At 35.9% G+C, this 12,581-nt stretch overlaps 1 protein-coding gene across 2 annotated transcripts; it reads left to right on the forward strand.

Moving 5' to 3' along the window:
* The first annotated feature begins 743 nt into the window (after window positions 1–743).
* On the forward strand, window positions 744–12,168 carry LOC123707003 (zinc finger MIZ domain-containing protein 1). 2 transcript variants are annotated; one of them, XM_045656752.1, is made up of 11 exons: window positions 744–1,123; window positions 1,561–1,709; window positions 5,149–5,275; window positions 5,728–6,511; window positions 6,808–6,940; window positions 7,056–7,266; window positions 7,530–7,867; window positions 8,029–8,176; window positions 8,522–8,857; window positions 9,126–9,326; window positions 9,563–12,168. In XM_045656752.1, the coding sequence occupies exons 3-11, from the start codon at window positions 5,177–5,179 to the stop codon at window positions 9,722–9,724; spliced, it is 2,412 nt and encodes an 803-aa protein (XP_045512708.1). In that variant the 5' UTR covers window positions 744–1,123; window positions 1,561–1,709; window positions 5,149–5,176; the 3' UTR covers window positions 9,725–12,168. The 2 variants fall into 2 exon arrangements, with proteins under 2 accessions (XP_045512708.1, XP_045512700.1); XM_045656744.1 differs by having other exon boundaries at window positions 747–1,123; window positions 5,146–5,275.
* Window positions 12,169–12,581: the final 413 nt, after the last annotated feature.

The following is a 12,581-nucleotide window of genomic DNA, read 5'->3' on the forward strand; positions in this document are numbered from 1 at the left end:
TGAAAATATTTACGTTTTATAAATACACATAGAGAAAGTTTCTGATTATTAATATCAATATCGATAAAATTTTATATCTGCAAAAATATTGCGCTTTTAACATTGACATAAAACGGTCGTTGATAACGTCTTAATTTGTTGATAAAAGCTGATAGCTTTACTGAAACGTTAATAGAAACACAAATAAGTCAATATTGTGCGAAATGTATGCAACATCAAAGCAAGGACATCACAGGACGAGTGACTTGTCCTCTAGCGTCATGCGCAGGTAGCTGCCAGAGGACGACGCGACATGACCATTGTTTATCACTGTTAATTATTATGCCCAAGCGTTGACGGACGCTCACCGAATTCCGAGAGCGGCCCGATAACGATTCGCATCGGACAAAAAATATGTCAGTGAGCATTTATTTGGCTAAGCTCGGATTTAGTTTTATTTAATAAAAGTGTTACGAGTAAGTGAAAACAATACTAATAGCGCATAATTTAACCGCCTATCATGTATTCATTAACATAACTAATGACTTGTACTACACTATACTGCGACTATCACACTCGCAGTATCGCGCTCGATTGAGGACCGTTACGTGAAATGAAATGTCGAGTGCGGGGGGTGGAGCATGAAACCGTCATGACGACGATGCCGTCCGAGCTAGGCCGAGCGCATAGTGCCGAGACGACGACACGAGCGGGGGACGAGGTGGTGCGCCACTTTATCGCAGCGGAGCGGCAACGTCGCGCGGGGTGGATTCCCCCCGCGGCGTAACCTCTCACTCACCGTCGCCGGTTTACCAGCCAGTGTTACCTTTGACGGTCGAACGTGTGGTTGTCTGATGCCAGTGACGTCGACGTCGACGCTCGTGCAACACGTCTATAATGTTACGAAGAACTCAGTCGGACTCGTGAGTGAATGATAATATTAATTTATTATCAACCATACCTGGAACACAGTGACAAATATTGACCTTACCTTGGATTTGGATTTTTAATCACCTGTGCAGTGGCAAAATAAAAATTAAAAACAGTGCAGTGAACCGAAGGATTACAAGTGACATAACGTGGATTGATGCAAAAATTTGTGATCTCTGTGAAAATATTTAAACAAAAGTGGATGTCATAAAAGGTGTGTTTCGCATAGTGGAAATTACAACAAAAAATATAATCGAATTAAGAAGAAAATATGATATAAAACAAAAGTAAAATTGCAGTCAACAATTTGTTGAATACGTTGAACAGTGCAAGTTTTGTACAAAAATGAAAATTAATAGTGTGCTTTAAAAATACTGGCGTATTTTAAGTATTCTAAAAAAACTTATCAAAACTAAAGTTTAAATATATTTATAAAATAGTCTGATTAAAAATTATCGATAATATCGGTAAAAAAAATACATAGACAACTTAGTGAAACTTGCACACTTACGTTCTGTAATTTGTTGACATTGCAATGCACAAGGATCCCGTAAACGTGAGCTGATAAATGCTAGAAATTACGAACGTGAAAAATGTGCTAGAAATCTGGCTTACAAAAAAGCGATTCTATAGCGCTCCATCGTGTTTCAGGAGGTGTTTTGAAACAGCAGGACGGCGAATTCTGCTAATACGGCTGCATACGCAGGACACAAAATTAGCTACTCGGGAGCCGCAGCTCCCGATACTGGAAAACAGAATTATTTTCAAGAAAACATAGGATACAGAGTAAATACGCAAAGGTAAGTCTCTAGTCAGTATAGTGTGAAAATAAACAAGGTACTTGAAAATTAAACATTTTGACAAGTCTGTTTTATTAAAAGTAAGAATACGTAGTAATAATATAGTGCAAATAACGCGAGAAAAGGTAGATTTGAAATATGTACATGAAATATTTTGCATAAATTTATGTCTCAATAAATAATAAATAATAAAATATATTTTGCAAACGTCAATTAAAATTTTATATCTGAAATACTAACAAATAGCTATTTACAAAATACCTTAAAAATAATTTCATTCGTATTTAAAAATATGTGCATAATTATGATATCATGAAATAAATTTATTTGCAAACCGTCTCGTTATCTGTTATCACACACGCTAAAAATACCAAAATAAACACTGACATAGGGCGTAAATTTTTGTGTAACCTTTAAGTCTTCTGTAATTAATAACGTTTAAATTATAAATTCTAATAGTTATTGTTAAATTTTGAAAATAATTTCGGCGCGCATCATTGCCATTATAATGAAAGAAACGAAATGTGCTCTTCCATTCACACGCACTATAAACGCTTTCGGGCCCGTCAACGCACACTAGCATCTTGCACACTCACACAACTACACATAACCCACACAATGACGCTGGCACGCACACAAGCGAGCGATGGGAATGCAAGCGGTGACTGCACTTTAGCTTACAATAAATACAAATAAACAAATCATTAACGCACTGGATTACTAGACAAGAATTTTAAAATCGTCGCTTAGCTCGGCCTATTAATTTAATTGCAAGTATAAAAAACATATTCACACGTTATTTTAGGATACTATAATATATTTTATTAAAACTAAAGCTAAGCAGGTGCTAAGTCGGGGCACGGAACTGCTTTGTTTTGTTCCCTATACAAACAACATAATATCATTGTTAAAATTACAAAACCAATAAGTTAATAATAATAAACGTAGGGCTCGAGGCTTGAATGAACAGAGGAAGCCGTGCATCGTGAGCAAAACAAAATATAAACGCGATAATAGACATTGCATTTACTTATCACGAGAATATTATTATAAAAACACTTAGAATCGTGGGAAAACATGTCAGTTTTTAACGGGTGAGTCGGTTGGGGGCGGATACCCGCCACTACTGCATGAATCCTACCACGTGCTTAATATTTTACAACGGATGTTAACATCCAATACAATTAATTAAGCAGGTAAAAAGGTAGTGTCTAAAAACAAAATACGAATTATTATTTGTATAGTTACGAAGCTAGCTTGTTTTAAAATTCTTTGCTACATTCGAAGTCGCAAACAAAGAATATTTATTACTTATAATAGCTATCGTCTCACATTGACGTGAACCTATTTGCCCTAACTGAACCGACCCTTCCCACTCATTGTCCCATACACCCCAGAACACTCGCCATTTATAACCCCCGGAATTTGCTCCTTGAAGCATGATTCATTCTCTCACAGCTCCGGGCGTCAATTGACGTGGATAAGATAAAATCAAAATTAATAACGCTTATAAATACCGTTATAACCGTATACAAATAAAACATATATTCACTTGATTATAAGTTAGGATTAGAATTTCTTCAATTATATCAATAAAAACCTCCGACGAAAGCCGTGATATTTTAACGGTTCACAAATAGACCAGTCAGAACGTAACGTTTACGTCAGAATAATCGATACAAACTATCATATCACATGTTAATGCCTTACCAATGAGTGCACAAGCCACAATTTGAACCATTACAATGGGGGAGACCAACTGTCATTGAAAAGTCGCGTTGCTTGAATGAGGGCTGAAACGCAACACTCGAAGTGCATATTTATCGAAAGGACAATTTCAAAATCAAACATTTATATATTTATATTGTAAATAAAAATGTTATATATTTCAAATTACTTCATTTGAGATATCAATTCCGCACGTGATTATCATCACTGCCAATTAGCTAAGAATTCACCGCGTCTGCGCAACAATCTAAAATTAACTGCAGCCTATGTATCAAAATATCTACGTTACTCGTACATCTCTCAATAGTATGCCAAACACCTTCCAGCTACTCGAAATAGCGATTTAATCATTTTGATTTATTTAGCTTCCATTCTACTGAGACGCTACGATTTAAATATATCTTATGAAGGATAAGGAAAACGGTACGCCGAATAAAACATATGCATGTAAAGTTCATTCCAAGAAACGCTCAAAAAGAATCACCGCGTTGGACGCTTGCATTGAAAGTCCCAAATATTTTGAAAGCAGCGTAAGTGATTCGGATGTGGTGATACAAATTCAACAAAAAGTTCGTCAGGATATGTTTTTTTGTAGTTGCACATTATGGTCGGCAACAAAAAGGGCAAAACTACAAAAAGATATAAAAGACGACTAGCGATTAGATACCTAAGGAAGGGTCCCTGTAAATCACATTTACAGTGGATGAAAGACTGAGTTGAGGAGTTGTTGTTGATTGGTGTCATTATTTGGTGAACTCTTTGAGAATTTGTTATTTTTACATAATCTTGTATTAACATCTATTTGTCGATGCATGGTACATAATATGACGTATATATATAAACGTGATGTAAAACATATGAAATATGTCAGTCGTTTACAAGCTAAAATGCCTGTTACGCACACATACAGACGAGTAACAACAATAAGTAGCCCGTGCGACTGTTTATTGAGCTTTTGTCGAATGGAAGTTATTAGAAAGGGCTCGGGAATTCGCCCCAAAAGCAGTTCACATGAGTTTGTCTCCCACTCCAGCGCTATACAAAAAATCAAACATCCCGAGAGAAACACAGGGGTAACAACGCGTTATAGTCCATATTGATTTTTTGTCTCATTGTTCATGATATAATAAAATCATAGAGGTTTTAAAATGCTGGCGACGGTAGAATTTGGGTTCATATTGAGTCTGTGTTTATTAATAATAATGGACGTGTTAACGTGTGGAATGTAAAATGTTGGACATCGCAAGGCCACTTGCAATAGAAACTACTCGATAGTCGCTACATCGTGCGCGAAATGAAATTAACTGCGCTGATTTATTTTAGCTAATGAAAATTATAAATATTTTTCTACTAAATATTACAAGATGTATAAAAAGACATTGACGCTTTCAACGCTTGTTGTTATTTGAATAACAAGTAGTTTCTGTTGTATTACGAGTTTTTGTTATGCTCGTCAGTGACCATAACTTTTCTACCTGACAATCGATTTTTATAAGAGAAAAACCTACCCGTTACTGCATCAGTCTGAGGACGGCGTCTGTCCGTCTACCTGTAAAAACCTAACAATGGTGATAAATATCCGTGAAGAAATAGAATTTACATTAACCTCGACGAACTCGATTTTAAAAATACTTATATTTGTAATTCATCAAGTGTTATCAAAGTATACGTAAATTAATAAGTAATTAATTTGGATATATATTGCCAGCAGTTATGGGTGCCATGGCGGTTCGAACGCGATGAGCGGCGGGGGCGAGAACGCGCAGTTCGGCGCCACCGCCGCGATGGTCGCCGCGGCCACCACGGCCGCGATACAGGATTCACAGCCATTCTCGCAGGTAAACTCTATTGTCTTTTAATACCGTGCTCCAAATTCTAATCAATGTAGGTTAGCAATGTTGGTCAAACGACATTCTAAGCTTTTAATTCGCAGGTTTTGATTAATCGTCTAAATCACAATTGTTTCTTATCACATAAGTGAAACAGATACAATGCTCCTTGCATACAAAATTGAAGCGATATTTTTAAAAGTCATATTGTCACAAGTGATCTACACGTCACAGTAATTAATAGTAAAACATTACAAATTGTTGTAAGGAATTAGTCATAGATGCAAGTGTAAAACCCACCAAGCTTGCCAAAAGTAAAAGATATTAGCGCTTACGTCCGCTTAGTAACTGCGATGAGTACTAACGCGTACTGATTAGGAAACAGGAAAACCCCATTCAATCTTCAAAAATGCAATATTGTACAGTGTAGAAATTTAAATATTTATCATTTTATGTTTCAGATGCAAAGCAATATGGCTATGGGTAACCCCCAATACAGTGCGATGAATGGCTACGGTCAGCAACGAAGCCATAACCCCGCCATGACAGGAATGGGCATGGGAAGTAATGGGGGAATGAATGGAATGAACGGCATGAATGGCATGACCGGCATGACTGGAATGGGCCAGATGGGTAATGCCTCAATGAACGGTATGAATCCGATGGCCCAGATGGCCAATATGGGCATGCATGCTAACATGATGCCGTCTCAAATGGGCCCTGCCCAAATGGGAGGGTCGACAAAGATGGGACCCGGCTACCAAAGGCGACACACGCCTTACCCAACGGGAACTATGCTGATGGGATCGCGAAAGAGTCAGTACATTGGCGGACAACCGGGTTTCGGACCCGGGCAATACCCGTCAGGATATGGTGGTCGACCTGGCTTCCAAAGCCAATACCCTCCCCAACAACCTCTGGGACCAAGTGGGAACTTCGGCCCGACTATGAGAGGGAACATGAGACAATCAACGCCGCCTTATTCTAATCAAGGGCAATACTTTAACGGTGCTGTCCCAAACCATTTCCCTCAACATCAAGCTAATACAGCTCAGTATGCAGGGCAGTATAGTGGTCAATTTGCACAAGAGGTAGCAATGCGAACTAACAATTACCAACACAGCCCTGTACCTGGTAATCCAACGCCGCCTTTGACGCCAGCAAGCAGTATGCCACCGTACATTAGTCCCAATGCTGATGTCAAACCTCATTTTAACGAGCTCAAACCACCGATGGGTATGCAAAGTAAGTATTTTACCTACTTCCTCGCTGTATAATATATCTTTAATAGAACTGGCAAACGGGCAGGAAGCTCACCCTATATTAAGTGATACCGCCATTAAATCCATTAATTATTTGATTAATGCCTATGGTTAGTCGAGTGCGTTGCCGTCTTTTAAGAATTGGTACTCTATTGTATTAAAAGAAAGTCTAATTGGTTTAGCAATACATCAGTGAGTAGCTGGTTCCACATAATGGAACCTGCAAAAACTGCCTTAAATATTAAACAGATTTTTAATTTTGCCTTTGTTAATTTTCAGATGACGAGCTTCGACTAACATTCCCTGTAAGAGATGGTATCATATTACCACCATTTAGATTAGAACATAATTTAGCAGTTAGCAATCACGTGTTTCAACTGAAGCCGACAGTCCATTCAACGTTAATATGGAGGTAACTATTTAAACAAAATATTATTTATTTACTATTATTATTATTTTTTAATATTTTTTTTTACTATTTTTTAATGAAATAATTATTTAATATTAATGTTATATGTTGTCAACAGATCGGATCTAGAACTACAATTGAAATGTTTCCATCATGAAGACCGACAAATGAATACGAATTGGCCGGCGAGTGTTCAAGTTTCGGTGAACGCGACACCGCTTATAATAGACCGAGGGGAGAACAAAACCTCACATAAACCATTGTACCTGAAAGAAGTTTGTCAACCCGGGAGGAACACGATACAGATCACAGTGTCAGCTTGTTGTTGTGTAAGTATCATAATATTTAAATATACACGTGGACTTGACTTGTCCTATATGTTCTAGATAACAGCTGTGCTCGGTCTTGAGCCTTGCGTAATAACATAATACTTTAATACATACATAACTTTTATATTTTGTGTGTGTTAAATAATAGCAGAAAAATGTCTGTTTTTAATACCACTAACTTTAACAGTACTTTACATACAAATTTATTATAAATTTTGAAGATTATTTCGTCAGAATTGCTAATGGCAACTTCGTTTTTGCAGTCTCACCTGTTCGTCCTTCAACTTGTGCATCGGCCGAGCGTACGAAGTGTTCTACAGGGATTATTAAGGAAGCGATTATTAACAGCGGACCATTGTATTGCTAAAATTAAGATGAACTTTAATCAAACTTCTAGTGGGAATAATGGTACTAATACCCCAAATGATAGAGATAGTATTGAACAAACTGCGTTAAAGGTATCACTTAAGTGTCCGATAACGTTTAAGAAGATAACATTACCTGCGCGAGGGCACGAGTGTAAACACATACAGTGTTTTGACTTGGAATCATACCTACAGCTTAACTGTGAGAGAGGGTCATGGAGATGTCCAGTTTGCAAGTAAGTTTATATTATTTTGTTTTAAAAATAAATCAAAGAAAACCGACGCTGCATAAAATAAAAAGGCCGCTAAAAAGAAATTATTAAATTCTTTCCAATAGAAATTGAAGAATTTATCCGATTTAAGATAATTTTAATCTAATTGCTTTGTGTTCTTACAGCAAACCAGCTCAATTAGAAGGATTAGAAGTGGACCAGTACATGTGGGGTATTCTCAATACTTTAAATACTTCGGATGTTGATGAAGTCACGATTGATAGTGGAGCGAATTGGAAAGCAGCAAAGAATTCAGCTAATCCTAGTATAAAGGTAAGTATTTTTTGTAAAAAAGTAAAGTGATGAAAAAAATTACGTACTGGTTGTAAAGCAAAACCTACAAGAAATGATGATTAAACTTGGAGACAACTTTTTCTATATTCTTGTGTTAACAAAATTTTGGATAACTTTATCTCATTTTGTGCACTAAATTTGTCATCTTAATGTATACGTGATGTATACGTGTATAAATGACGTAAACAATAAATGGTTAGACAAAAAACGCAATAGGTTTTTGTCATAATTGTTTAGGACGACTATCCTATATTTATAGGTTTTGCGTCAACCTTGAAGCTTCATATATCTAAAGAAATTCTAACAAACTATTTAAAATTGCAGCAAGAAGACGATAGCAACGACAGCATTGGGAAACGAGGCAAGGCGGTGTCTCCTGGCTCGATGAATATGCCAACTATGAACAATTGGGATATGAACCAGGCGTTATCACCATACTTACCTCCAGATATGAACACCATAGCAAGTGGTTCCATGATCTCGTCGTACAATCAAAGTAGTCAGAATAGAGCGTCAAGTTCTAATCAAAATTACGATTTCGGCATGAACAATGGACCAGGAAGTAATGAGTACGCCGGAAATGGCCCGCTCTCACACCTCAACGATAGTGTCAATTCTTTGGACCCTCTAAACGCGATGGAGAAGAGTCTCAACGAACAAGTAAGTATACGTAGTACAAGTGTTATTGAGAAAGGAATTTTTACAAATATGAATAAATTTAAATTTGTGCGATGACAGCCTCGGTAAGCACGCAAGTTTTTTGTGAATTAATAATTATTTTTATTAAAAAACTGTAACTCGTTGTTTTGTTGGTAAATGCTCAAAACATAATTGGTTAGAAAACAAATTTTTCGTATTAAAATTCTCAGCTAGGTGACTTCTCACTTCACACCTTAATATTGAAATTAAAATGTTTTACTTTCTTCAGATGCCCCACACACCTCACACACCACACACGCCTGGGTCCGCGCATACTCCAGGTGGCGGTGGTGCGCACACACCGGGCTCCAGCCATACCCCAGGACCTCCTTCCGTCGGGCATCATTCCCTCAATGATGTCGACATACCTGCTGATTTGAACTTTGATCCTGCAGCAGTTATTGACGGCGAGGGGACGGATAACCTTAATGTGAGTTAAAGTATATCTGTCATCACTTCCACGGTTGCTTTGTTCAATAGAAATTGGTAGGACGTAAAATGTGTCTACACCTTGCGTAGGAAAATGAGATTTGACATTTTTGATTTGTTAGCAGGACAATGAATTTGTAATATTTAAAAATTGCTGGAATAGTTTTTTTTTCTATAATTCATTTTTAAGGTATTATTTTCTTCTGGCGTGTGACTTATTAGATATTTTTGCTGCAGTTGCTGCCAGAGACGAGTGTAGACCCTATGGAGTTGCTATCGTATCTAGACGCTCCAGCGCTAGGTGAGCTACTTGCAACGCCGCCGTCGTCGTCATCTTCGGCAGGCTCACACCCTCCTCGCGCTCCCTCTTCGGACGATCTGCTCGCGCTCTTCGAATGAGTCACAAAAATGTGCCTGGGCCCTTAGGCTCGTATTCCAGATGAGACCGTATCTAGTTTCGAGAACATCTATTTCTATGAAATGTTGACAGTGTTTACGACAAGTGAAAGTACGTTTTGGAATATGGGCTTTAGATAGTAGCCCTCAGACATAGCGGAGAACTTTAAATCGAGTGGCCTACTTTGGCGCCTATTAAGCTCCTCGCGAGCTCCACATTGTGATATTAGATTTTAGTTTTTCCTCCACGAGCGTCGACGTCGAATGTCACCGTTGATATTGACAGGGGCTGTCAGCTGTCATGAATCTCTAATGTCACGGTGACATTCGGCGTGGTCTAACGCAGCGTCTCGTTGAAACAACGACGCTGGGGAAATGTTATAGTTATATAGGTAAAGGTTTCGAAGGCCGTACCGCGGTGTGTATGTATGTTCCTCGCGTCAGTCACGCGCGCTATCATTGTTCTCAACGGAGTAAACAAATTAAATTAATTCTAAACTCGTTCAATGAAGTAATTCGTATTATAACGTGTATAGTTTACAATGTAAATAGTGAAATATTTTATTTTCCTAGTGGTTCCAGTTTAGTCAAGAGACCGCTAGCCAATATGTACATATAGTTTACGCGGCGGTCTCTAGTGGCATAATGAATATTATAGTTCCTATAGAAACTAAAGAACTATAACGTTCACTTGCCCCTTCAATGAAATATTCCTTAAAGTTTTCACATTTCTGCATTTTTAAATATTAAGATATGCTAGGAGCCGTGAGTATCATTACTCAGCGATTGGGTGATATATTCTTAATGAGTTGTTTGAAATCAGTAAGCGGTAACTGTCGTTACTAAACTATATTGTAAATGTGAGTGCAAAAACACTGTTAAATTATTTTGTGTTATGTGAATTGAAGAATGATAGAAATATATTTTAATTTCTATATTAAAAGAGTAATAATTAAATGTATTATTTGTAAATACCAATTTAGATAAGAATATTATATTATGACCTAGTTATATTTAGAACATGGCAGATACTTATATGATGGCCAGTTTTAGTGTAGTATTACTAAATTAAATGAAATCTACACATGGTTTTACATGTACAGAACACCAGAAAGTAATTTAAGCTTCAGAGTACAGATGACATTAGGTTTGTACTTAATATTCTTAAATCCCTTTAAATATCTTTTACATTTGCATTTACATACATTATTCAAACTCTGACAAAATTTAACCCATTATTTATGAATTTGAATCCTAAAGCTGATTGGCTGCTTTATTTTTTGTCTAAAATATCTAAATATAATGTTATTTGTACCCTGAAATGTCATCTGCAAACAATAGGTAATTCAAATAGATACATACAATTTAGTTAAAAATTTCTTCAAATTGTGCTCATCTATACAAATTAATTTATTAAATCTCTTTGTGATCCGTAAACTAAAAGCAATAAGTAATAGTTAACAATAGTGACATTCTCCATTATTTCCTAAAATAATTGTTGTTTGATGATGAGCATTACGTTGACAAAAGTTACTTATTTCACATATTTTCAAATGTTCGGTTGTATGTTTGCCTAAGCGCGCCATAGTCAAGATGTAAAAATGATTACAATGTTAATTACTGTAACAGAACTTCTTAGGAAACCTTTTTGTAGTCATCACATAAAAGTTAAAGATTCATTTACAGAACATTTTCTAAACATCTCCTATATCTAAGATTCTTAAATGTAACTCTGTCGATTTTCTAACATTTGTAAAAATTGGTGATTTGTGCAACTTTAATACATGCTATGAATATGGGCGCCTCTTTAGATTAGTCACCTATTATGAAAACAATAAATTAGTATACATGAAGCTGTGATCAAAATCCTCACATAACTTTAAGAAATCTACAAATTCCAAGTTAAGTATGGCAAAGGTATTGATCACTGCTTTAGAGTTAAACTTATAATACTTTTAAGGGACCTTCAATTCCAGTTAGCTAGTTCTATTTATTGTAGTTAATATGCTGTTGGATGGATCATTATATTGAGTCTTTGTATGACCAAATAGTAATTTTTTTACATGTTTACCTATTTTTTGGGTAAAATGAAAGTTTATATAAAATGAAAATATCATAAAAATGTAGCGCATATCACAGTAAACAGAAGACAAAGAGGATATTACATGATCCATCCAAATGAGTAAATTATTACAATATATTTTGTTGAATATTATAATGAACAGCTGTGGAGTTAGTAGATTTGACAAAATGTAAATCACAGCATTTGGAAATAAGTGAAAACGATATTCTAAATAATTATGCAACCCATGACCTATATCGAAAGCCAAATTGTATTGTAGAAAATCCCGAAATCGTTGTGAATACTAGGAACCTGGTACCCTACTGAAATCATTTTTAAATATGTAAAATAAAAAACATAACATTTTTATGTTATTAAAAATAAAATGAATCTATAAAAAAATATAGTTGTTTTATTATTTCTAGTAGGACTTATCCTTAAATTAAAACAAGGAAATATTCAAATACAACTGAAGTGCTTCATAATTTTTTAGTACAGTCAACACGATAATTTGACACTCGATTAAATCTCTCAAAAACTTGACTTTTTTTTAAATCAAAGTTAATTGGTCCCCTCAGTAATTTGAAATCGAAGTATATATTCAGATAATTTGAAGTCCGGGCTTCCCTACTCTCTTTACTTGAAGTGTTTGTCATGTGCAAATCCTCAATTGATGTTTTTTAATTCTTTCGACAATATAGACTGAAGTCACACACTCAAAAAAAGATTATAGACTTTCGAAAAAAACATTTGTGAATAATTGTATTATTTATTGTATTTTATTCTTAATACATAATA

Source organism: Pieris brassicae, chromosome 1, assembly GCF_905147105.1.
Source record: "Pieris brassicae chromosome 1, ilPieBrab1.1, whole genome shotgun sequence".
In the NCBI taxonomy this organism is placed as follows: Eukaryota; Metazoa; Arthropoda; class Insecta; order Lepidoptera; family Pieridae; genus Pieris; species Pieris brassicae.